General features: G+C 39.8%; 2 protein-coding genes across 2 annotated transcripts; one reads left to right on the forward strand and one right to left on the reverse strand.

Annotated features, from left to right (window-relative positions):
* Positions 1 to 445: 445 nt before the first annotated feature.
* Positions 446 to 8,512, forward strand: LOC131890532 (uncharacterized). The gene is made up of 8 exons (XM_059239893.1): positions 446 to 784; positions 1,456 to 1,711; positions 4,008 to 4,142; positions 4,221 to 4,391; positions 4,638 to 4,835; positions 6,194 to 6,461; positions 7,872 to 8,107; positions 8,196 to 8,512. Exons 2-8 carry the CDS (start codon positions 1,484 to 1,486, stop codon positions 8,307 to 8,309), a joined length of 1,350 nt encoding a protein of 449 aa, XP_059095876.1. The 5' UTR covers positions 446 to 784; positions 1,456 to 1,483; the 3' UTR covers positions 8,310 to 8,512.
* LOC131890533 (uncharacterized) lies at positions 8,347 to 21,436 on the reverse strand. The gene is made up of 4 exons (XM_059239894.1): positions 20,645 to 21,436; positions 10,262 to 10,709; positions 9,253 to 9,453; positions 8,347 to 9,001 (listed from the first exon to the last, which is right to left on the reverse strand). The coding sequence occupies exons 2-4, from the start codon at positions 10,427 to 10,429 to the stop codon at positions 8,570 to 8,572; spliced, it is 801 nt and encodes a 266-aa protein (XP_059095877.1). The 5' UTR covers positions 10,430 to 10,709; positions 20,645 to 21,436; the 3' UTR covers positions 8,347 to 8,569.
* Between the last annotated feature and the right edge of the window lie 4,410 nt (positions 21,437 to 25,846).

Below are 25,846 nucleotides of genomic sequence, written 5' to 3' on the forward strand. Positions count from 1 at the left end.
TAGAAATTTGGCCAAAATATTTTTCCTGTCGAATGAATTATGTTTTTGTATGAGCAAAGTTAAAACGACACTTGAATTTGACATGCAGTTAAAGTTATCCAGTTTTCTTTACGATTGTTAAGTGATACCTTAATAAATCCATGTAGCCCCATCTATCTCATTAATGATCTGGTGTTCTTTGACACTCTCGATTGCATTAATGTTCAAGAATCTGCCCATTTCATCAATGGTCTGTTACAATATGTAAAATAAATGCGCCCAGCCCATCACGTTGTCATGTTGGTTATTTTTAGACCCAACCCAAGCATCCAAGCTCTCCCAAAAGAACAATTACCGAAATGAATAAAGTTATTCAAAGTGTCCATAAGCTAGCCCTCCTTGCTACATTAATCTCCAAGATAAAGTAATGCAAACTTATGCAACGTTAGAGCGCAGCATAACATTGAGCGAAACGGATTGTGGGATCCACAGAAAGTTCCGAAAGCGGGGACGGAGAACATCGAGAAAGCTAAGAAACGGAGAGAAAAAAAAGGAGTCGAATAGTCCTTCTGAGCCCTCGGAAAAGAGAAAGAGCGAGTCATCTTTCCACGGGAAGTGAATCGCGTGGGGAAAAACAACCTCGCAACACAGGAGCAAGATTAATAATGAACGTCTCCAAAAGTTCCGAGCTCAGTCTGCCACTCGAAGCCGGCGAAACTCAAACCAGTGTCCAAACTTTGTTAATTCGTTGATTCACTTGCTTTGGCAAGTTTGTGGTGGCCACAAGCCAGGGCTTGAAAAAAAGGTGAGAAAAAACGGGATCTAAATAAAACAAAAAATTGAGTGACAAAATGTCAGAGTCACAAATGAGTTCGAAGAACCATTGTGGATGGAAGGGTACATTTGAGTGAAGTGATTGTGGAAGAAGCACTACTTTTGGGAGGATCAATGTACAAGATGCTTCACCTTGCAAGTGAATGAATGTCGAATGGAACTCAACTTTTGGATATTTGATGTACGACAGACATAAACGAGAACTTTTTTCCCCTTTCTTCCTTTGAAAGTCTTGGCGCTTAAACTGGGAAAAAGATGATCATGAATGGGAACTCCAACATTGGGGGTTATTGTGAAGCCAAAGCCTAAAACAGTTAGATTGCGAGATTTGTCGTGTCTTTCTCTAAAAATGTGTCCGGGCCAATAAAATAACAAAATATCGACCAATTCACAAAAAGGTAGGTTGACGAGTACAAATTAGAAATATATATTAAATATTAACTCAGTCACTTAAACACATTTTCGAGAAGCACTTTCTTTAGGTTTCCTGATCTAACTACCGCCCATCTTTACCCGGGGGATTCATACCATCAAACTTTTCAAACTTTTACATTTCAAAACGCTTTGCATCGACGTTCTTGATTTTTCCCTATGAACAAAAAGAAGACCGAGATGTACTTTCCACTCTCTTATTCATTCCAGCCTTCCGGTCTACTACCTCAATTCTGATATGGGTGTCACGAGTATGGCTGAAACCAGTGAAAGCATTTGCTCGGTTTTGGTCATGGCTTGCTTTTTGACCGGGGTCATTGTCAACACATTCTGTCTGATCAAATTGAGGCGAAGGCGGTCCGTTTTCCATCGTTTCCTCAAGATCTTGGCTGCCTTTGATTTGATGGTCGTGTTCTGTTGCTTATGGATGTACTCACTGCCGGTGGTTTGGCACCAATTCGCACATGTAAGTCTGTCATTCTTTGATAGTCCACTGATTAGTCTACCCGCGGCCAAAATGATATGGCATCTAAAATGAGTTGTTTCTGGCTTACGCCATAGATGTCTGGAGGGTGAATTGTTTGGTTGACCGAAACAATTGCATTGACCGGTTCTCAAGAGATTGTTCATTGCGAAATCATACTTGGCTAATCGAGTGGTCGGTCGTTGGACGTCCAATGAAGTCTTTATTTCCATGCTTGAATCAATCCTTCCACAAGTCCATTGCAGGAAGGACTTTAGAAGAACACTAAAAAGAACACTGTTCATAACCAATTCAAGTAGAACTGAAAGTTTTAACCAAAATGATTGGTCTTATTTGTTGATAGACCTGTTTCAACAACGAGACGGCTCAATTTGAGGCTCAACTGATTTGAGACGATCACTAATATTATTAGAACTAACATCTATGTTTCAATTACAGTTACGAAAAAAGTCCAAGATGGTTTATTAAATCAGGGGTTGCTAAAGTGCGGGAATAACTTGACAGAGAGAAAGCGTTATGGACCAAGTTTATTTCCAAATTTTAAACCGCAGCAGTGTCAAAAATTGAAATTATGAACTCATATTGAGAGTATTACCTCTAAAACAGACACTGATTTCAAACTACCTTCAAGTTTTTTTTGGTGGTGGGAGTCAATTTTAATGACTATTCTTTCAGCGTGTCAATGGTCGCCGGAAACCTGAGAGGCAACTATTTTTTGGCCATTGTTTCTTTTTTTGCGGACTTCCTTACCGTTCCTGGGATTTTTTTTGGTTTGGTTACAGGGCTACATGGAATCCCCAGTACTATTAAAATGAAAGGATATAATCCGTCTACTTATTATGTACCTTTCAATCTTCATATGATATTTGGTCTACCAACGAATTTGAGTTGGCAGACCGAGCTAGTCCTTGAATATATGGTTGATCTGGAATGCTATCTAATTATTGCAGTTTGAGATTGCAATTGAAGACGAGAACTTACTTTTATTTATATATTATTTGATCGACCAACGAATTAGAATTGGCTGATCCGGCTAACCCTTGAATATAAGGTTGATCGGGCCATTGGATCAAAATATTGATTGAGTCCTTTGGAGGTTTTAAGAATTGATTCGTCCTTCATGTCAATTCAAGAACATTTTTTCTTCTTCTTCTAGTTTTGGGGGACGAGGAAAGAAGTATTTACTAAATGATTTCGATTACCTTTCAAGTCCCTCAACTCAAGCAAGGGACATTTCCTTTCCTAATTTGTATCCAATTTCACAATCTAGTCCAATATTTTCACATGTTTCAAAGTCGACCAAATTTGTTAAAACCGCCTAGCGTTGACAATACTCTATTTTAGTTGGGTTTAACCAACCAGGCACCAAGTCCCAAAAAAGATATTTCCGATATGTCACCAACAGGCAAAGTAAAAATCGATTTGACCTTCACCAATAAACACTTGGTTGAAGCAAGACCCCTTTAAGTATCTACAGTACAGTAGCAACGTTTTGAAGGAGAAAGTTCACGTTCCTTACCATTTTGTTAATGGTTGGTTGGTATTGTAGACATTACCAATAGAATAATACTACGGACCTTTTGGTATTACTACGTATTACGATTGAAGCATGTTTTTATCATGAAGTAAGTTTTGGAGACCATGTGGTTTAATATTGACATAAAAGCAAAACTGATATATTTTTTCAATCGCTCTCTAAGCTATATTTTGGATTGACAGAGATCATTTGAATTGTCAAGATTATTTCCAATCAGGTTAAAAGGTTTCATTTAAGATTACAATGAATATGTAGTAACTAATGCGTGTACATTTTGACTTTTTTTTTTATTTCATAAATTTTGATGCAAAGAATAAATTGTACCCAGATATGGTTCTATCTGAATTTTTTTCCATCATCTTGAACAAAAATTGCCTTTTCTGCAAAACTATTCATAGCCCTATTGCAAAGTAAGGGAAGTGTAGGTTGGTCTATTGGAACTCAATAATACAGGTCTGTTTTCCACGAGTTTCAATATTATCATAACCCATTTGGGTTCTGAATACTTGGCTTAACATTTGGTTGTGTTTCGTGCTATTCAATCGACTTTTTTTTAGTTCCCAAGAGACACATTTCCATTAAATAATGCCTTCTTCCAGACGTACCCATGCCGATTAAGCACCAATTTCCAAGACCAATCAATAACCTAAATTTAACCAAAATTCTTCGCTCAAGTTCTGTTTCAAAAATGTACCGTCATCATTTGACGGGTGAATGACTGTTCTTGTTCCATTATTCCAGCTGGTTTTCCTACCCAGCGTTTCCTTTGTTTTACCTTTGGTGCAAATGTCGCTCATGGGGTCCGTGTATTCCACGGTTGTGATGAGTTTGGAGCGATATCTTCGCCTTTGTCGGATCCAAATCATGTCGACCAAGGTACGTATCGGTTCGTTTTCTTGGGAACCTTTCGGGAAATTCTGATCCCATTTCCAATTGCTCCTCTCTCAATCTTAGCGAGCCAATATTTGTCTGGGATTTGTGGTGATCTTTCCCCTGGTTTTCTACTCTCCCAAGTTCTTTGAATACCGATACCACAGCTTCACCCACGAATCCATCCATAACGTCAATTGCAGCGAATACGTTGAGGAGTTAGAACGGTGGAAGCTCTTGAAACACATTGAATGGGTAAGGGAACAATGTTTGAGAAATCTAAAATGGTCCAGCCTTCCTCTTGTTTGAAGAACAAATAGTATGAAACGCCCCCATTCTCCATTTGGTTCCAACGTCAAATTTTACTTTCAAGGCCGCCAAATCCGCTTTTGGAATTTGAATTTACGAGCTTTTTACTCACCTCTCTGTTTTTAAATTGTGTTCCTACTTTTTGAGAGGGATCGACAAGAAATATCGACAACTAAGAGGTTCTCGTCTCAGGATCAAGTTTCGTCGTTGGCGAGAACAAAGTTCACGAGGCGAATATCTATCGAAATTCCAAGTATCGATCCCGAAGACCGGAACGTTCCACTTCCAAATCGGTCCATTGTGCCCAATCTCGGAGTGGGACCACCAGAATGCTCCAATTTCGTGTTTGACGTGGGCAATGACAACGAAACTTTCATCCGCAAGTTCAAGGTAAGGGCGGCTTTACACTACGCTGGAAAACCAGGATGGAATCCGGTTTGAGGATGGAAGTCGGAATAGTGATGGGGCGAGTCCAGACTCGAGCCCGAGTCCTTTTTTTAAAGACTCAAATCCGAATTTGTGAAAAAAAGTCCCATTGTTTGTTTTAAATTTCTCAATATGAGTCTTTTGGTTCGACTTGAGTACAATGAAAGACTCGGGTCTCTTCTGATGGATTGAATTATGACAAAGAATACTGTCCTAACGAACACCGCTTGATATATTTTTTGTATCTAAATGACTTGAAGAGCAAAGCAGAGCAGAGCACAACATATATTATAACCGTAGAGTCCTTGTCTCTGTGGGAGAACGCCATCTTGTATGTCAGATAATACATGTAGTCATGGACACGGACTTCTAGAGATGTGAACTGCGAACGGAAACGAAAATTTCTTATCTCCTTACATGCCGTTCACGTTATTCCAAATAAGCACGTTATAGGACCATAAAATCTTGTGAGATAGGTGAACTTGGTCATTGTTAAGCCCAAAACTATGTTGAGGGAACTCAGGAGGTACGTCCAAAGTTATGTAGTAAACAATACAAAAGTAAAAACAAAAGTTCGAATTTTGGTCAGCTACATAAGCTTTGGACAACAAGCTTTGAAACGAACCACTTTACAAGTAAATAGTATAAAAATGACCTGTCTTTAAATGAAGGGATCTACGTTTCTTATCTTATTATTTTAATTCAAAAAGGGGCTCAGAATTACCAGAGACCAAGAGGAAGCCGCTTGGCGGGAAACTCGTTCGCAGTCCATTTTTCTAGAGGTTCTTGATGTAGTACATGCTTTCAAATGTAAAATCAAGATTGGCATCTCTTCACAACAACCACACATCAGTGATTTTTGGGCCTTGGCGAAGCATAGCGGCAATGTTCTGCATTTCCTAATCGACACAAAAATGCCAGACCATTTAACCATGACTACGATTGTAATGTTTTTCCTCAACTATGGACGGTGATTAAAACAAACAAAATGATACCATTCAAGAGTGCAGCCCTGGCCAAAGGCTCAAAGTCCCCACATTGAAACGACCCAACCTTCCGATAGTTTCATGAGAAAGAACATTAGCATAGGATGCGTTTTCCTCTATTCTATGAACACATCAATTCTTAAATCTAAGGTATAAAATAATGTATCAAATAACTAAAGCATTTCTCGTTCAACACTATGACTACGACGATAATCCAAACATATTGTTTATCCCAATTGAACCCCAAATTAAATGTAGAATTCCTACTGTAAAGCTTAACTTGCTTGTTCCTACAATCTCAAACGTACGTAATTATGCTCTCTCTATCTTTGCCAGGTTCTTGAGGACTTGAGCTATCCCAATACGACCGCCCTACGACGGAATCCCGTCTATTACCAGTTGTACTGCGTGGTTCTGAACACGTTTTTTGCCTCATTGTTCCCTTTGTTGGCTTTGATCTTCCTCAACATCCAAACCTTGATGGCTCTTCGCGAAATCGGTCGACAGGTAGAGAATCAAGACAAATCGTTCCTCACCCGAACTTCACCCGGTCCCATGGAAGATGACACCCTGTCCAAATCCAGAGAAAGATCCACAACCTCGCGTAAGTGGGATTGCACCTTCCTGGCAGGCATTGATTGGGCTTACAGACTTATCCGAAAGGCTGACGATCAGTGGCTTTTGAAATATTGGCCTTTAAACGTCCGGTATTTTGGGTTTTGTTTGTTTGCTTTGATGCAGTAGATTGAGGAAAACGGGAGCTTTCTATCCTTCTATCCAAGGTAATGATGAGAGTCTTTCGCTCTAATTCAAGAAAAAAATAGGTTAATTCTATAACAATAAAATAGATTGATATTTAGGCTATTACGTGTCGTTTAAAGCCACAAAGAGGATGATGAAGAATGATGCAGTGGCTTGCGGCGGCCTAATTCTGACAAGTATGTTTGGTTTTCCTCTTTAGAACAAGGATCTAGGAGCGTACGATTTTTGGGCTAGCCTACCTTCTTGTGAAACAAATGTATGAAACATGGGAAATAACGACCCTCATCTAATAACATTAGAATCCGGATCAAAACATCGTCAATAATGGACTCTCCTTTTGAGCCGATTCCATATTCAAGCTTATTGTTTTGGCTCTACACTGATTAAGAAGATTGGTAGTTTGACGTCAAAGAAAGACTCATCTCCTACATAAAATAGTTTGTTTTAAAACGCTCACTTGCTTTCTACATTGCGCCTATTTTACTTCACTGGATGTTCGTGAGAAAATGAGGCTTTTAATATTATTACTGAAATAGGTTCTGGTCAAACTATAGAGACGAATCTATTCAATGATGTGATGCCAATAAACCCTCTCTATTAATTTTTAAGGGTCATCATGAATTTTGGCAAGAGAAATGCACGCAGAAACTCTAGGTTTTTGGACAAATTAGATATTATAACCGACTAGATAATAGAGCTTGTACACACAAATAGGAATTGACTCTCAATCAAATGTTTCGTATTTGTCACTTTTTAATACATTTTGATGAACTTGGCAACCATTCCGGTATTTAATACTACCTAATTAGGGGACAATTACGATTAAAATAGAGTCCTGACATGACACATTGCGACTCTTTCATTCTTATTTTAATTTTCAAGCTTTCAAGACACGTTTGGTGGAGTGATTGTGTGTCTAAGGTTGCGTGTTATTCCGTACATATATTTACGACGATGTCTTTGCTCTCCATTTCTCTGTTATCACGTCATATGCCCATTCTACTTTTGTCCGTCTTCCCGTCAAGACCTCTTATTATCTTCCCAGTTCATTTACCTACATCATACGAATTACATCCGTTACCAAACTTGGTTTACGATCATTCAATTGATAGGGCGAGAGTTATCCAACTTGCCTGAAATTCTGGTGCCTGAAACCTAACGCATCCTATAAGAAAATAGCAAGCTCTCTGCCTGTTGAGATCAAAAGCCCAATCAATCAACTTCAGTCACCTTTTCAATTTCTCCTCCTCAGACTATCGTTGCCATAACATCGAGGGAGGGTCCCCTTCCTTGGCCATTCGCTACCATCAAAGTCAGGTGGAAATTGTACGTCGGCATCGGTCTCGGGACTCGATCAACAGCTACGAGAACTTGATGCGCAAACGCGAGAGTCGCCTCACTCGGATTTCACTCTCCATCGTGTGGCTCTTCATCTTCTGTCACATTTGGAAGCTCGTGCCCACACTCTACGAACTCATATATAGCGAGGTATGAATTACGAGACGGGGAGGGAGGCAGGATCTACGAAGACCAAGTGTCTTGACATGAATGTGTTTTTTTTCTTTTCTGACTGTAGAGTGGAACCGAGCTGTCCACGTGGCCGGATTGGTTGGTGGTTGTCAAGGACCTCTCGCATACCCTGATTGCTTTCAATTCCGCTGTCAATTTCCTCATCTATACGTGTCAATAGTGAAATGTCTCGATGTTCGGAACAATGGCTTTTGAGCTTTGAAGTATTTAAAAAGAATCTTTATTATACACATTAACATATAGGCTCATACTTTACGGGGAAAAGTAACAAATGGAAGACGCGAGAGCATGCATCAATTTAGGGAAAACGGTATATCACACGCTAAGAAGTTGGAAGCATTGACCTCATCAACCATTCACCGTTTTTGGTCTTTCTTTTGATTGGCACCCTGAAATTGATGGAGGACTGGGACGCCCTCTTCAAACAGAGCCATCAAAATCGGAGTCTGTCTTGGGCGTGGCACTTCTAGAGCTGGAGGCCTGACTCATTTGTGGGCTGGATCCACTGGAATTAGCGTAGTTGTTTCTTCGGGAGGCCACGGGCTTGGCCGTAAATGTCTCACTGGACCTGGATCCCCCTTGAGCGGGCAGCGTTGGATACATGTGGTCACCGGAGGTGTTCAACGAGAGGGTGGGGGCACTGGGGGCGTGGCAAGAAGATAGGCTGGAATGAGCTCCCATGGAGCTGGGCGAGTTGGCGGTGGCCACCGCCATCATTTCCTCTTGAAGGGTGAACTTCCGTTTCTCCAAGGAAGTCTTCACGTCGGTGAGGGTGTCTTCAAGGGTCGTTATTTCGTCCTCCAGAGCTTCTTCTTCTGACTTGTGATTGATCTTGTACTCATCCAACTTTTCCTGAAATTTGAACAAGTGATGATTATTAGCAAATATCCATTTTGCAAAACATAATTTTGGCTTTAGTCACTTCATTTTTTTGAAGAGCAAGCCAGACCTTGGCGCAAAACTCCAACCTTGATCATTGACTAGCCTCACAATAGCCCAATCAATGGGTTAAAAAAAAATACCGCCCTTTTGGTCGATGCCTCGTGGACTTGGTATTTAAAAGATGGGGACAACGAATGGTAAAAAGAACCCCCACCTCTCACCTGCAAGGTTCGGATCTGAGCTGCCACAGCTTCTTGGACCATCCTGTTCTTCCTCTTTTGATCGTCCAATTCGTCATTTCTCTTTCGGACTTCCTCTTCACGTCGAGCAACCTCAGCTTCCTCCATGGCGATCATTTTCATCTCGTGCTCTTGACGTTTCCGAGCAAAGTCCTCCTGTTGCTCCAGCCATTTTTTTCGAGCCTGAAATTTAGAGAATCAGTGGAATGATTGAATCCTATTTTTTAAATATGATCAATACTAGGGGCCCCCCTTGTTAAGGCCAAATATTGCCAAAAATAGCCCTTAAATAATTCTTACCTTGCTTCCACATAAATACTTTAGACATTATTTGTTGTTTGATTTCGAGCCTATTGAAGCATAGCTATGTTGTAAGCTGCCCTAGTTCGTAACGAAACGAGGTCAAATAGTGGGCCGGAACTTTGAAAAAAAATTGTCATTTATTAATGGCAAAAGCTGTCTTGATTTAAGACTGCGAGGTGATGTTGCATCAAACGTGTGTAACATCATCTAAGTTGTTAAGGATTTAGTATATTCCTTAAACTCACAATCAACATAATTTGATCAAGTTCAGTCATTAGCTGAGATCTTGGTATATGGCGAAACACGATGTTTATTCAGGATTTCATTTTCTAAGGATTCCCCCTCCCCTCTTTTTATCAAGGCAAGTGAATAGAAGAACAAACTCAAAGGAGAGTCTTAATTAATCTAACTCTGAACCAAAGAACAAAGGGTTCAGCGAAATACAATAGTTTAAGCACATAGGGTCTCCGCCTCCAATTCCATGCTAGGGGACTGAAAAATGAGTTTGCCAGCTCCTTAACCTCCATTTCAATGTTACGCAAAGACTCTTGAGAAGGTCAAATTCGCCCATCAGACGGTTCGTGAACCAAAGAAGCCCTGTCTTTTCCCATTGAGTGCATAGGATGAGTCCCTCGAGATCGAATGTATCTACGTAGAACGTGTACTGCCATGATCCTAACAGCCTTACCTCCTCTTTGGCATTGACGATTCGGTCTAAAGTGTGTCCAGATTGTGTCATCTCTGAGGGATGCTCAATGGTCGGCGATGTCTTGGATTTTCGATTGGGGAAAAGACGTTTCATTTTGCTCCCGTCGCCCAGGCCTCCACCAAAGATGTCCAATCTGAGATTGTTCATGAGCGAGCCGTATGTCCGATGAATGAAATGAATCGTTAAAATCAAGAAAGACGAATGGTTGTGGGAGAGTTTGGACACTTTTCACACGAGCATCTAAAGTCTGGAAACGTGCAGTTCTAGTCCCCAGGATTAGTGGATAATTTCTTCTCACTTTGTGTTGTTCGAGTGTTGATCGGATGAGAGGGGATTGGTCATCAGAAGTGATTGTTTCGGCTTTTAGTTGGGCCACAAATGAGAGAAATGTCGATGATCGTTGGCTTGTCGTGTTATCGGTTTATGTCTGGAAGTGAAAAAAAGCCCGAACTTTACAAGGTGGAAATTCGGTTTCTTGGATGAACCTCGACGAGTGTGATAAAAGGGACAAGTTCCTTGAAAAACGCGTACGTTTCGTGGACAGTAGGGCCTACTTGAGAGCGGCGTCAGTTAACCTTTTTCTGATAATTGGTGACAGATTCCTCGCAAAAACAAAGTGACTCTATTCAAGTTTCCCCCAACTGTTCTTTTCTCAAGTGAAATTTGCGTAACTCAAAAATGAGTGCCTTTGCTAAGGTTGCGAGGTGTTAACCTAAAGTTCCGCACGAAATGGTGCCTCTCACTGAAGAACCTTCTCTTCGGAACTTCCCGACCAAATGCCAGCAAAACCTAGAGAAGAATTGTTCCTTGTTAATTATAGAGTCCCTCTATGCAAGTACTATTCAGAGTTCTAAATTTGCGAACAAGATGCAACCATGCCCACTTTAAGATGAGACGGAAGTTTCTTTTCTTCCGTTACTTTCCCTCAAGCCAACAACACCCTCAGGGCATGAAAGAGGCTCAAAACTTTAATCCGTAAAGGCCATGTGTTGGCTCCAGTTGCGAACGTACTTGGCTTTGGAAGCACTTGAGTAATTGGATAGTTTTCATTATTGGAATGATGCACTGGAAAACCAAGTTGATTTGCATTAAGGTACATATCTCCACATATCTTTTGCGTGTCTTGAAATTTGAAAAACTTGAAAGACAACTCAATTTTGACGTAAGAGATGCATTTGTTCACTTAAGATCACATGATAGCTTACTCCATGGAAGAGTCTGGCAACTAATGGGAACATTGAACCACTTTGTCGTCAACGAGAAATAGCTTTCCCAATATCGTACCAAGAACCTATGAATATATGTTAGTGAAGCACTCTAAAACGTGCAGTACATAATGAACATAACGGTTCAAGGAAACCGCCTCTCTTATTAATGAGTTTCATTGCCCTCGACATCTACATGAATCGTGAATCGATTGATGGATGAATTGTGGGTGAAACGATCTGGAAATGTCATGAAATGCACAACTTCATATGTCAAGGATGGAATATGAATAAGCGGCAAATCATAGAGGGCTTCCATCTCCTTGGCTTGCGTCAGTTCATCGATTCTCGCAACGTCGAGTCATCTCAAAGTTTCCCCTTCTCATTGTCAGTGAATTCAATAAAATCATTACGAAAGCGGTCTTTTTATGTACTTGACCGCCTCAACGTGAAGGTACTCACTTCAAAGCCAGGGTTTAGTCTACGATGTCGACATGAAAAGATCCATAAAGGGTCAGTTGAGCCTCAGGATTCTGCTTTCATGTTTGAAGAGTACCCTTTTTGACTTGAAGGAGGAGGGAGATTCCTTCCTTCTAGGAAATACAGTGTTGCAGGATTTGGCAACTTGTGCAAATTTGGAAAACTTTCAGACTTCATCTCGGTAGCAAATTTTCGTTGGAGGCTCTTGATGTTTTTTGTTTGAACTGGAAATTGGTCGACCTTGTAAAGAAATATTGTAAGTTTGATTCATTCTAACTTGTCCTCTCCACAGCTCACGAATTACGCGCAAGTTTGAAATGTCTACCGTAGAACCCTAGATATAAATATGTACAATTGTGAAAAGTGAAGTTTCTTGTTTCAATTTAGAACTCAATTATTCAGAAATTATACAATTTTGCTATCGTCTTGTAAAAAGCTCCGCAAGCTGTATGAACTTGTATAAAATAACATAGCCGACGCTGGTGCTTAAGAAAGTAGATACATTAAAGATGATAATGAAAGGTGCGTTCTTTATCTTCGAATTGAAGACTTCTAGATTCAATTCACAAGCAAGCAAGTGTGAAAAATGAAGTCATTTGTCTTGAAAGAGAGTTGTGACAAGCTAGAAAACAATAGGATCAATGAATTTGAAAGTTAAGACAGGATTAGGGATTAAACAATCACTCCCAGGCACTCTGATTGTTGGTCATTTTATTGAAATAACTGCCAGATTTAAACATTGCGTTAAAAACGGTTTTTTTTCTGCGAATTGGAGACCATTCAAGTGCACACGGCAATAATCGAGGGTGTTCATTTCTTGCGGTGTTATAACTTTGCACATTGTTGGGATCCCGTAAAGACCATTTACTGGTACAAGAATGGCAGGCTGGAAGCGGCCAGGAAGATGAATTTCAATGCAATAATCCCAATTTTGTCTACCACAATACATGAGGAAGAGCTCCGAAACTGTGTTATTGCATAAAGCAAAAGTTTCTAGGGCTTATACCACCAAACAAGAGGAATGTCGAGTATGCAATTATTTCGCATCGTTGGGCAGTAGCCATCCTCAAAATAGTTTTCCATTACCTAATAATCTCATTGTTCAATGATCAAAAAAATATTCCAAAACACATCTGTAATCGTAGTAAAAAAATGTGTCCGAAGCCAGAAGTTGACATGGTTCATCCTTCCACTGAATACGAAACCGCTCAGATTCTTAATGGAGATTTTCACTTCCCAACTGTTGTTGGCTATGAAGCTCATAAATACGAGACAAAAAGATCGTCATCTTTCTCCTCCGGACATGCGTGTGTTCATGTGGCCACTATTTGGTATTTCGTACCAAATGCATCGCTCCCGAATCGTGCTTGGCACGGTGAGTTAGAAAGTGAACCGACGACCATTATTTAATGGCTGGTAATTGGAGCAGAGAGATAGGAGTGATGTCGTTTCTAGAATATCAATTCATGTTTGGGCAATTCATGTTTGGGCATGGGGGGTGAAGCATATAGAGTATCGGGATAGCATTGAAGAAGCCGGTCTGTTTGAAGACTCGAAAAAGAAGTGAGGGTCAAAAATCCTACATAAGGCTTTGAGGCCAGCCTCAATCAATATTGGCACTTGTGGTCAGAAATTATACCCACTTGGTTGAAACGTTAGCTTTTAACCATTGAGTAATCAATTCACGAAGTACATAAGGAAAGAAACGTTGCAAGGCTTTAGGTGCATTGATTGATGTCAGATTACGCCAAGAAGCTCACGATGTTCGTGTGATTTAAAGGAAGCCTACCATCATGTGCTTCATTTAATATGCAGCTTGATCTTGTGGTTACCTCCCTAAAAGTAGAAGAGGCTCGAATCGACAAAATAAGACTGATTCCATGGCACAAACCCACAATTTGGCACTAAGCTTCAATTCAATTTTTTACATGCCATGCCGGATATCAGAAAATAAAAGCTTGAGATTGAAGAATATGAGTGCTCAATACAAAAATGTGTTTATAGCCTAGCATTTACAATGAGAAAAAGCCGTGTTTATGGTCAATGAAGGGTGCATATTCCAACACTCTTGAGTCTGACTCATCAATTGAAGCGCAACCCATTTGGTCACTCTCCTCTCACAAAACCTACGCTTTTTCCGTTGTCCAAAAAACGGAAAGCTAAGGGCGTTAGAAGACACTCAGTCAATTTACTTGCCTAATCGTTTCTTCTCTACAGCATCTCCAGTAAATGAACCATTTCATTTCCAGCCCCCGAAACGCCAGTTACATTATGTGGCGGAGTAAAAGTAGCCAGGCAATTAAGCCCGGAAGATCATTTTTCATTTGTGAGCTTCCCCGTTATGACATCCTTTGAAGAGAGTAAATCGTCTCGAAAGAAGATGGACTACCCACCTTCATTGTCCTGCCCCAAATCCAATGGCCAAGTTTCTTTTCCAACATGGGCAGTGCCCGAATTTCATTCCTTTCAATTTCAGTCTATAATCAAAAGTCAATTAACATGGTTTCGAAAATTGAAGCTCCATGACAAATTTTCATTCGACTTCGGGGTAACTTCACGGAGATGAACCAAAATACTGAGCTTGCGCTACCCTGCTCGTTATAACGATGTCCTTTGTTCCAACAATTGGTCTTGTTAGATCATCGTTTGTCTAATACTATTTTGAGCACTGAACTTTGATCCAAAAAGAGTGATTGACACTCTCTCATCTATCTTGGCTATTCTTGCCAATTTCTTTTTTAACCTTACCATATGTCATCAACTGAAAGGTCATTTCTGGCCATTGGAAACGAACAGCGAAATAGTGTTGGACGAAACTTCTGCCTGCTAATGTATCACAAGATCGCAAAGTGCTTTTTTTGATGCACTTTTGGTGTGAAGCATCATCCATGGGAATGGTTCACACAAGCCTCCTGACAACATTGCTAATGATCATGTGACAAAATAATCACGCACTCGCTTATTGGATAGACACCACGAAGGAAATCTGTGCTTGTTAGGGCTGATTGAACCAGCTCAAAGATCCACCGTTACAAAGACTCATTGAAGTACTCTAAATCGACTTTACTCCTTAGTTCTTTGATCATTGATCATTGAACAAAAAAAAAGAAAGAAAGTTAACTGGACAACTCCCTAGCTTAAAAGTTGATGTCTCGCAAAAATATGAATTGACCGACTTGAATAAGACATTTTGAAGCATGTTGATCATTACACATTTACATTACCACACGTACTTTAAGTACGATGCTTTAAAGGTGGAAATGGGTGAACCTGCAATCCTCAGGGCATGGTTTTAGTTAGGTTATTGCCAAAAAACTACATAACGTACATCAAAAAGAAGAAAAAATTATGAAATTTGAAAGTATACTAAGATGCTCCCCTCAAAAAGTTATTTGAAAATATCAGAAACTCATGCAGAGCCATGCTATGTGCGTTTAAATGGCATATTCTTCTTAAAAAAGCCTTAGCTCCAATTGCAAGACTTTTCATGTTGATCTCAACATCACATGGCAACAACAATGAATTTGTTCCTTTAGTTCATGGCTAAATGATCCCCCCAATATTTGTTTGTTCTTAAACCTTAAAGTAAAAATTCAGTGATTTATTCATTCCAAACTTCAACAAAATGTATTGAAGGACTAGGTTCACAAATTTGGGGTTTGTCCGAGGATCACCTGTAAACAGACCAATAGCGCAAGCTGTGAAACAAGTTTTATGAAACCTGGATTGAATTACCCGAACATCTACGCTAGCTAAAACTATAAAATCTCATTTTTGTCGCGCCCCTTCATTGTTTAATTTGCTTCCCTCTAATATTCGTAGAGAGTACATAGATGTTTTAGATCCAGAACCGTCCTTCAAGTCAGATAAAGAAAAATATTTGATAACCATTCCATATCAGCATTCAAGGGCTACTAGCTCAATCTGACAGCTCAAAATTCAAATGCTAACAATTAGATGAATTGTAATCTTTCATTTTGATAGCACTGGGGATGAAATCTCTTGCAGTGGTTAGTAAAGCTCATGAAAACCCAAACCAGTTGGGTTCTAAACTAAAACAGTGACTGGCAATCTCATTTGGAATTACTTTACCCGAAAATGTCCCATGAGTCCTGGTCTTGTTACTCTAACAATTCTCCTCCACAAAAAAATAATAATATGACGCATAGGTCAACTTCAGTTTCAAGGACCCAATACTACTCAGAATACCTTATAACACTCGAAGCACGTTTCCTAAAGTATTTACTACCACGCCATCTATTATCCACTAAAGACAGCGATGTTCAGTTCTTGAGCGGAAAGTGTTTTGAGAACGACTTCATTCATTTCTTAATGTATTCCAATCAAGTCAAGGTGGCCGTCCACTTGGTTCAATGGGCACAAAATCGTGGTTTACTTTCCCTTCCGGTTGATCGAAGCAATTGGATTGTTCAATCGCCATCTCATGGTGTGCGTATTAGTGCTCCTACCTATTTGTGATGCCCATTACGAGATGAGTGCTTGACGAAATAATCAGCTTGGTCTAATTCATAATTCACTTTCAATTCAATCTCCTTGGGCGAGCGAACGCAATTGAAATGAATGATTGAGCAATTTCTCGCTTTGCCTTTCTGCGTACATTATTTTCAATGAAGACGCTTTGGATACATCGACTCGTATCAAGGATGCGTCATTGAGCAAATATCTACTTACGCATGTCTATAGTGTCCATTTCACACATACATGCCCATATTGGGGCCCATTTTCTCATCCTTTCCAGCAGTTGGCTCCAATCACGCCAACCTTCATACACTTCCCGTCTTTGTACGCCACTCTTTCCTACAAATCATGGAACTGCCTCTGCCGCTTCTGTAGACCCAATAAAACGGACTTTTTTTCCAGGAACTCGCCAAGAAATCAGATCCCCTCCAATTCGTCGTGTTATCGTGCCTCCCCTGCATCTTGCCCAACAATAAATACGATCAAACACACTGAGAAACCTTGACGTTTCAATCCAATTTCTTGCCAGATGCCTCCGGAACACAAAGCTCGAATTATTATGCTCTTTGTGGGCAAAGCAGGACTGGATTATGTCGATAGTACTGTAGTTGATATACAATGGATCCAGTGGACACAATTGCCTCAGATTAACTAGCATTTCTTTCGTGCGCGAATTTGTGTGGCGACATGGAATTTTTCGACCTCCTTGTTGTTTAAAAGTGGGGGAGGGATGTGACATGTAGAGCTTGTCTATTTACAGGTGTTCTACTTTGAATGCAAGCAAGTGGATATCCTAAAGAATGGGGCTTTGTCTTGGCAATTGTTGTGAGATGTCTTGAATTGTTATCGAGCGAAAAAGATGCGTTTGTGGCAAATCAGCGGAGTATCAAATTGCTTTCCAACATTAACACATTGGTCAATTCGCAGATGGTCGACAAACAGGAAATGAAACGTCAATCAGGCAAACTCGGAGTACTGACGACATCAATCTGTCTTGCGCATTAAGCTTGCAAATCAGGACTGCCAAGTTTGATCCCTGTTCGAATTTATTCTGGTCAACTGTAGTTACATTTTCTGACCCGAAAAACAAACAAGTAGGGATCAAACTTGGCAGAACTGGTGTGAAAGTTTGCGCCGCAGGCAAATTGATCACCCTAGCACATCTTAGTATGTATATTAAAAACTTGCAGAACTGACTTCATACATTTACTTACTTGATGTACCTATTTTTGGCTCGTTTTACCTTGTATTGAGCAACAGCATCAAATTAACTATATGTTTGATAAACCACGGACTTTTAGAGATATGGACTGCAAACGGAAGCAAAAATATCCCTATCTCCTAAACCGCTCATCTTATTCCAAATAAGCACTTGATACGACCACAAGATCTTGTTGAATAGATGAACTCAGCCAAGTTTGATCCCAAACCTATACTTAGGGAACTCAGGAGACATATTCGAAGATATGTAGTAAACAGTACATAAAATTTGAATTTTCGGCCTGCTCTTGGTCAGCTACATAAGCTTTTGACAACATAACTTTGAAACCATCGACTTTGCATATAAATGATATAAAAGTGACCTACCATTAATTGAAGAGATCTACGTTTCTTATTTTATTACCTTAATTCGATAAGTGTCTCAGAGTGGCTATGACCAAGAGCAGGCCGATTTGCCGGCAAGCTCGTTCGCAGTCCATATTTTTAGAAGTCCGTGGATAAACATACACTTTTACACCACTTTTACACATACATATAGTTATACACTTATTAGTTCAACGTTTAGGCTGCAAAAAGAGTTGTCAAACTAGGATTTATTTTGATGCAAAAAGCATTCGAAGCCTGAGCTTTTCAATTGTAGATTATTATATCCCACGGGAGTTCTTTTGCGTAGACATAGAATAGGACTGATGCCCATCTTGTACCATTTTAAGGCACCAAAGGAAGCTTATTGTTGTTTCACCGATAAAAGAATACAGGTAAAAAGCAGAATTAGAACACAATCCTCAAATTGGGCATATTTGTTTAATACACGTTTGACAGGAAATATGAAAAAATGCTTATTCCGAGGATTATTCAACCTTATGGTCACAGAAGTAATTTATGTTATGGAAATGGTACAGGAATTCGCTGCAATACATGTCTATGTGAACATTTGACCATTTTAATTTGCAATTGATTTCAGACATCAGCTAGATTGAATCAAAGGCGTTGAATTCTGAATATGTTACATTATTGCATTAAGTTAAATGAGTTTAAGGTCAACTCAAAACACCTTGTGGTGTATAACAATATACACCACAAATATTTTCAATTCACAAAAGCTTTACTCAAGATTCGATCTATTTTATATAAAAAAAAATCAAGGTTGTAATAAATCTGAATGGTCTGAAATTTAAACACTTCTCGCCTATTCAAAACATACGTAGTTAACAAACGTCATAAGGAAATCGGCTTGACTCACGTAAGGTTGTGTATAGAAAATCAACACGAAATTGTTCATTTCAAACTAATTTCATCATTCCTACGACGCAAGATGAATTCAATTTAACACACGAATGGAATGATGTCAGCTTAAAAGTGTCCAGAATTTTTGGTCCCAGATTAAATTCCTGGGATTATCCCGAACAAAGGCACTGACTTGACTACGATTCCATTCACAGAAATGCGACTTACCCATATCGGATCTGAACCAGATACATTAGCTCATTGTCGAGTGTGTTGTCATCACATCCATCCATCTAGACCTACTAGAACTAATCACAAAGTGCAACCGGACATTCTCATGTCATTAGGTCTGATCTGATTTTCGAGGAGGAGGAACCAGGAGCTTTGAAACGAAAGAAACATGACAAGATGCCGTCACGACACCTATTGGCAAGTTTTGGTACTACTCGTGCGTGCAATTAAATCGCTACATCGCGAATATATTTCGAGTTTAGAACTTTGAAGTGTCTCACTTTCACTTGATTGGAACACGTTGTTCTTACAAAAGATGGAGATTGTCTCTGTACTACATATGTGAAGAGATGAACCAGAAGTAGGTTGGATAAGTTCTCACATATCTAATATATCACGGATCTGTTTTCGGTTCTGGCGATTTTGCCATGGTGAGAGTCCAGTGAGACCATGAGAAATCCAATCCTCTCCATGATTTCTGGTCAACCGTTAACTCACCAAATCTGTCCAACCCGTTGGTCTGTTCGAAGAACTATCCAACAACTCTCTTGAAACAGTTCCAGATTGATCTATTCTGACTTCACAGGAAGTGACACCTTGAACTCGAGACCATGAAAACTCCATATCCGGCATTGGCTATTGCGTGTTCCACCGAAAGCGAAGCTCTGGTTCAGTAAGTCAGAATTCATGGGCATCATCAATCTTGCACCAAATCATTCCGCCGGCCAAAAGGCGTCCGTCTTCTTGACCCAAAATTTGGAGTTTCAATAGGTTTGGTCGGTCGAAATTAGAAATCTCCATGTCCACCTGATTCTAAACTGGGTCTCGAGATCGCATTAACTTGAGTTCAAAAACTCCTTAGGTTGGAGATCAGATCAGTCCAACTGATGGTTTAGCTTCAAACATGAAACTTCTTTTAAATGCCACTGAAAGCCCAGATTGCGCGAACATGCCGGAAATAGAACCGCAACAATCACCATGACTGCTCGAACTCACACAGACAAAGAGTTTACCAAAGAGCAAATGGCCGAGCTCTCTGGTCAAAGGATTTCTAACAAGCGGTCTCATGTATGTACACATGATGGTATGCGCATACAAATACATTTGCAAAAGTTTGAAACCCAAACAGATGGAGGAACGATGTATGCCATTGTGAACCCGATCCGGCCATTTGAATTCTGTCGGATTGCTTTGTTGCTTTGGGAATGAAAACAACTTTCCCCGATGTTGCCATTGTTTTCCTGTCTCACTAGCGACTTTTGAACACTCATCAGAAAGTTTTGACTTTTATGAAGGGTGACAAACGGCTTGCTTTAAGAGCTTAAATGTCGTTTTCTTTGGAATAGGAGAGTTATTTGACAATTAATTAGGTTGTGTAGGAACAGTCCAAAATCCACTGGAACAAGTTGCAAAAGTTATCACTCGGTGTTTAAAAAAAACTACATTTCTTAAGCCATCCAAGACGTCGGACAAATCCTGTTTTAATCATTCCATAACCTAGTCAGCCAAGAATCCTTACCTGACGTTTGGCAGGATGCGCAATACAGGATTTCACTTTTAAAACCTATGGAGTATGCCGTGTTCAGAGTCCATAAATATCGGTCGATTGCACTCACTTTCGATGGACTCTTTCTTACTGTACCGCACTTAGTAGATCTTAGCGTTATCTCTTATGTTGTTGGCAATTGCTCCAATTGAACAGGAAAATCCATCAATGTTCGTTCGTTCATTCAGTCACTTCACTCATCTATCCAGTATGATCACAACTTGGACACTGGCACCACACAACTCTCAGAAGAACTCCCGGCTCGTTCTGATGAGGTTGGCGACATCCCTGACAAACGTGGGCCTTCTTTCTCTCTCTCCAAAGGCAGCTTCAGCTGAGTCCATCCAGGATCTGGAGAAGGAGGAAGAAGGGAGGGCACTCTCCAATGCTCTCAGAGGCACAGGTACACACGCACACTCTAGGTCGATCGCCACAGGTTGAAGTGGTAAAGTTTCACGGAGTTCATAGATTGGAGTCCAATTGCCAAACTGAAGCATCTGTCTGCCATTGGCATTCCGACACAGTCTCCATCAATGTAAAATCTATGACGAGCTTCAGAAGCGAGCACAACAAAAGACGAGCAACGAGCAACGAGTGGCGAGCAATGAGCAAATCCGGCTGGACTCCGTCCACCGTCCGTCTCGCACTGATTTGAACTCTTGTGCTCCTATCCGACCCTCCTGTTAGGCTGAGGCTGATGTGTCCTCTGACAAAGAAATCATTGAACTCCATTGAGTGTCTCCGTCTAATTAAAATGGAGACACACTCAATCTGCGTGGCAACGCCCTCTATTTATGATTGGGGGATTATCTTCGAAAGGCCAATCCGAATCCTTCTTAAAACACCTATCCCTTGAGGTTGGTATGGTCAAGGATAAGAAAACTGAAAGGAAAATCATGAGTTATGCAGCATTCATTTTGTTTATGTAAAGTAGTGAGACCAGGGTGTTCTAAGCAAAAACCGAAGAGCATATCGGTAATGTGAGCAATCAAGAGCAGTTTTGGGATGTCATGAGAACAAGTGACACAATTGAGCTTCGGCATTGCAAAAAGGTTTCAAGAAATTACAAATTGCATGAAATTTGTTGCATTTCTCCATCAAAGAGGCGATTTTTAAAACTTACTGTCGACCAGAATTTGTGTTTTGCTTTTATTTGCATTCTGTATGCATGGTAATCGGACAATTCAACCCAACCTCGAGCCAATGGACAAATCGACCCAGGAACATGTTTACTTAAAAGCAAAACATATTTGTGACACCAAAATTGAATTTTCATACATTAGGCTTGAATTAGCTGGATATTTTTTATATTTACTTTTTTCCAAGCATATTATGTCTAACCATCATTATGTCACAAATATCTTCGAATTATAAATAAATCAACTGTCTCTAGGATCTTTCGTGCACATTGAATTATAGCTTAGTGACTTTCACTGCAGTCTTACATATTTTTATTTAAACAGCATGTTGTGCCTAGTTCTTTTGAATGGACCGAGTTGATTGATGGACCAAGTTGTGTGGATAAGGTCGAGATGTCTGCTGGGTTGAGTTGTTCTGGAACCCTGATCGCCGATTTATGGATGGGATCAGACCTAGATTGAAAGAGAATTCAATATCTTTCCTACAGCAACCACATTTCCCCATTAACGGGTGAAGCAATATTTAGAGCCAAGTAAAAATGAATGTGGTTCAAATTTAGATGGTTTTCGGATTTGATTTACAATAATGTGGTTTAGAGGATATGCAGAGTTGTTTTCCTTCTACTTTTTCAAAGCTTTGTAACTTTCCAGGAGAATATTAATGATGCGAAATAAATCCTTTTTATGTCTGTGGCTCTCTTTCTTTCCGCAATCTTTCAATGTGGAAAATAGCGCAAACTTGGCATTTTTCGCTTCCCGACACTCGAGATTTATGGATCTTGCCTGATTATGATGTCATAATTAGCAAAAGACTTAGCCCACCATTGTGATTAGCTTACCAGAAGAGAATCAACTGCGTTATTTTTTTGTTGTTTCGCGAATCTCTCATCAAAGGAAAAACCTGTTCACCTTCACAAATTGTCTTCTCAGCACACTCCATGTTTCATCCAAGGTTTCGTCCCACCTTGAGCTTAAAAGAAAGACCAAGTCCCTGAGGATGGATGGCCTTGGAGCCATACTCAAGGCTCTAGAACAATCGAGTGGTATTTTTGCGTCCTGGTTTTGTCAAACCAACGAATTTGCCCCTGATGAAAGGTCTTCTTTCAGTGTAGTATTTGTTATGCTGTGGTATCTGAATTCTAATGAAAAATTCCCTGTTGATACATTTTCAATTGTAAGCGCTTTTGAGTCAATATTTTGCCATTACTCATACCTTGTCAGCGTGAGTTGATAAACGAGTAAGCTTCTGTCAAGTTGAGCATGTGATATCGCACGATTGGACATAGAACCGTGAAAAATGAAGGGAACTATGAACCCATGAATCAATAAACAGTTTCTACTCAATCCTAATCTAGCACGATGATTATGAAGGGACTCGGAAAGTAATTTTTCTTCATTAAGAAATTTCCAGGCAAGAGAAAGGTTTCCTCGACGTAAGTTCATGTGTTTTAAGGGCAAGTGCAAGAAACCAATGGAAATTGAAGTTGATCAGACTTGATTTACATGTTTCCTTACGTTAAGACACGAATCATTTATAATGCGTTCCTAGTTTTCTAATGCTTGATCACTTATTTCGGTGTTTATGAAACTCAACTTGCAGAAAAGATGAGCCTTTTGACAAGAATTCAATTTTCTCCTTGCAGTGATGATATCATATTCGTGTACAAGGTCAACATCCGAGGGTTAGGGCGGCTTTACACTAGGCCAGAAAACCGAGATTGAACCCGGTTTGGGGATTAAAGTAGGACTAGTGTTGGGGCGAGATTTTGGCACATGAGTCTTTTTGTTCGACTTGAGTACAGTGAAAGACTCGAGCCCTCTGCTGGACTCGCACCAACAACAATCCTACACCTATGGTCAAACCGGATTCAATCTCGGTTTTCCATCCTGGTGTAAAGCCGTCCTAAGCGTTCTTTCGGTATTGTCGAGAATGTGTCATGTGAAAGCCGTATGTAACCACAATATGTGTCGGAACAAGGGTCGTCTAAATGCACCATACCAACTAGAAACTACAAATATATTTCAGTTACTGAGGTACGTGTCCTAAAGCGGCAAAAACATATTACAGCATTTCAAAAGATTTGAATTTTTGAAACACATTACCAAATTGCAATTTAAGACTGTCGAAAATTGTCATTATTAAAGCATTTTCAAAAAAAAATTAATAAACAAACAAAAGCAAAACCTCAATCCACGCATCAGTTTTTAGATGCACTTTTCAATCTAGACAAAACGATGTGACGCAGCAATGTTATGTGACTGATCCTAATGGTGCATTTAGACGACACTTGTTTTGACACATATTATGGTCACATACGGCTTTCACATGACATATTCTCGAACACATGGCCACATATTTGATTTGGAACCTGCTCCAATTTTCTGCGATATGTGAAACAATTCTCAGGCAAGGTCAGGGCAATCGCCCAACGCAAGATTAAGCGTGACCTTAAGGATACAATTGCAATCGGTATTTTTTCACGATCTTCAATCCTGTTTGGGGTGAAATTATTTAATGACTAAAATTCTAAAGTTTGAATGTGTTTAAACTAACGGCATTTGCGAGAAATTTCAAAATGCATTTTGACATAACTTTGAGTGGTCAGATATGGTCTCCCTTGGAGTTTAACGATTGACCGACACAGAGCTCCCATTTAAATAAGCATTGCCAGTGATAAAACCAGATGCTTTGTATTTACCAAACAAGTTTATTTTTAGTCCAAGAAAAATGAAACAATTCACCCTTTGCACCATAACTCCGTAAGGAATAAAACTGCTTATTCTACATACAACGAACAAACGGCCAGCATCAAATGTCACTCATTTCTTCCTTGAAACATGACATAGTTGATCATGCGGAAATTTGATCAAAAACACCTTTAATACTTTTTTCACGTACGTGATGCGGTACAGCTTGGATCAGGGCAAGTTTTCATCATCTCTGAAGTAAGCTCATGTTGTTCCAATTTTTAAAGGAGGAGATAAGTCGTTCCTCGCTAACTATAGTTCGTCTTCTCTGGCTTTGAATATTGTGAAGGTGTTTAAGAAGATCGTGACGTTCAAACTTAAAGTTATATAGAAGTCCTTACTCTTAGTCAGCACGGTTACCCAACTGACTGAGCATATAGAACAGAGGCCAGTTTTTAAAAGCTCGTACCTTGGAGTTAGGGGCTTAGACGTTAACCTGTGTAACGTCCATGCCTAAACTCAAAGTCAAGAGTGTTTTTTAACTCGCCTCAGGTCATGGAGTAACTAGAGAGACACGATTGACGTCCAAGCCACTAACTCCGAGGTTCAAGCTTTAATAAACTGGCTTAAGTGTAACTTTCTTCTTTTACGAACTCTTTCATTGTTCAATTTGGTGCCATCAAATATTCGCAGGGAGTACTTACATGTTGTTGATGCAGTAGTATCTTCTAAGTCAGAATTCGACAAATTTTAGGTTAAAATACCTGATCAACGCTTTATTGTAGGACTAGCAATATCCGACAACTCTTTTTTGTGGGTCGATCCGATATCATATGAATTTGAAATTAAACAAGAATTTGAAGCTTGTGCTCTTCAACTCTTGGGATTCCATTCCCGGGAGCAGTGAGGAAGCCGGAATAAAAATGCAATATTTTTCTTAAACTATTGAAATATCAACCGAGTTGATCCAATTATTCTTATGGGGTATTTGAAAAGATCCATGACAGTTCAAATGAATTTAGCAACTTCTCTCTCATATTTCAATAGGACTTACACAAATGAGACGAAAAGCGTTTGCAAAAGTCGATCGTTCATTCCTAGTACGAGCTTTAATTTCAATCAGGCATTTTGAGCCTGCGCATCTGGTTTTGTGATTGCGCTCCATGCACCCAAATTCGAAGGTTTCCAGGTTTAACCACGCAATTTCCGTCTTGGCATGATTATCTATCTCTTGAGCACCATATCATGCAATGAATTATTGAGGTTCTTTTTCCAATTGTCTTGGCAGTGCGTACTTTCTGACAGGTATGTTCATTTAAACAACATTTGTTTGAGGTTGATTGGATCT

This window comes from Tigriopus californicus, chromosome 11 (assembly GCF_007210705.1).
Source record: "Tigriopus californicus strain San Diego chromosome 11, Tcal_SD_v2.1, whole genome shotgun sequence".
NCBI lineage: Eukaryota > Metazoa > Arthropoda > Copepoda > Harpacticoida > Harpacticidae > Tigriopus > Tigriopus californicus.

Excerpts from the sequence above, each read along its gene's own strand:
- LOC131890532 (XM_059239893.1), top strand. The coding sequence starts at position 1,484 with ATGGGTGTCACGAGTATGGCTGAAACCAGTGAAAGCATTTGCTCGGTT. Across the intron at positions 1,712-4,007 it reads TTTGGCACCAATTCGCACAT|CTGGTTTTCCTACCCAGCGT; the intron begins GTAAGTCTGTCA and ends CCATTATTCCAG. Across the intron at positions 8,108-8,195 it reads ACGAACTCATATATAGCGAG|AGTGGAACCGAGCTGTCCAC; the intron begins GTATGAATTACG and ends TTCTGACTGTAG.
- LOC131890533 (XM_059239894.1), bottom strand. The coding sequence starts at position 10,429 with ATGAACAATCTCAGATTGGACATCTTTGGTGGAGGCCTGGGCGACGGG. Across the intron at positions 9,454-10,261 it reads TCGTCAATGCCAAAGAGGAG|GCTCGAAAAAAATGGCTGGA; the intron begins GTAAGGCTGTTA and ends TCTAAATTTCAG. Across the intron at positions 9,002-9,252 it reads CTCAGATCCGAACCTTGCAG|GAAAAGTTGGATGAGTACAA; the intron begins GTGAGAGGTGGG and ends TTCAAATTTCAG.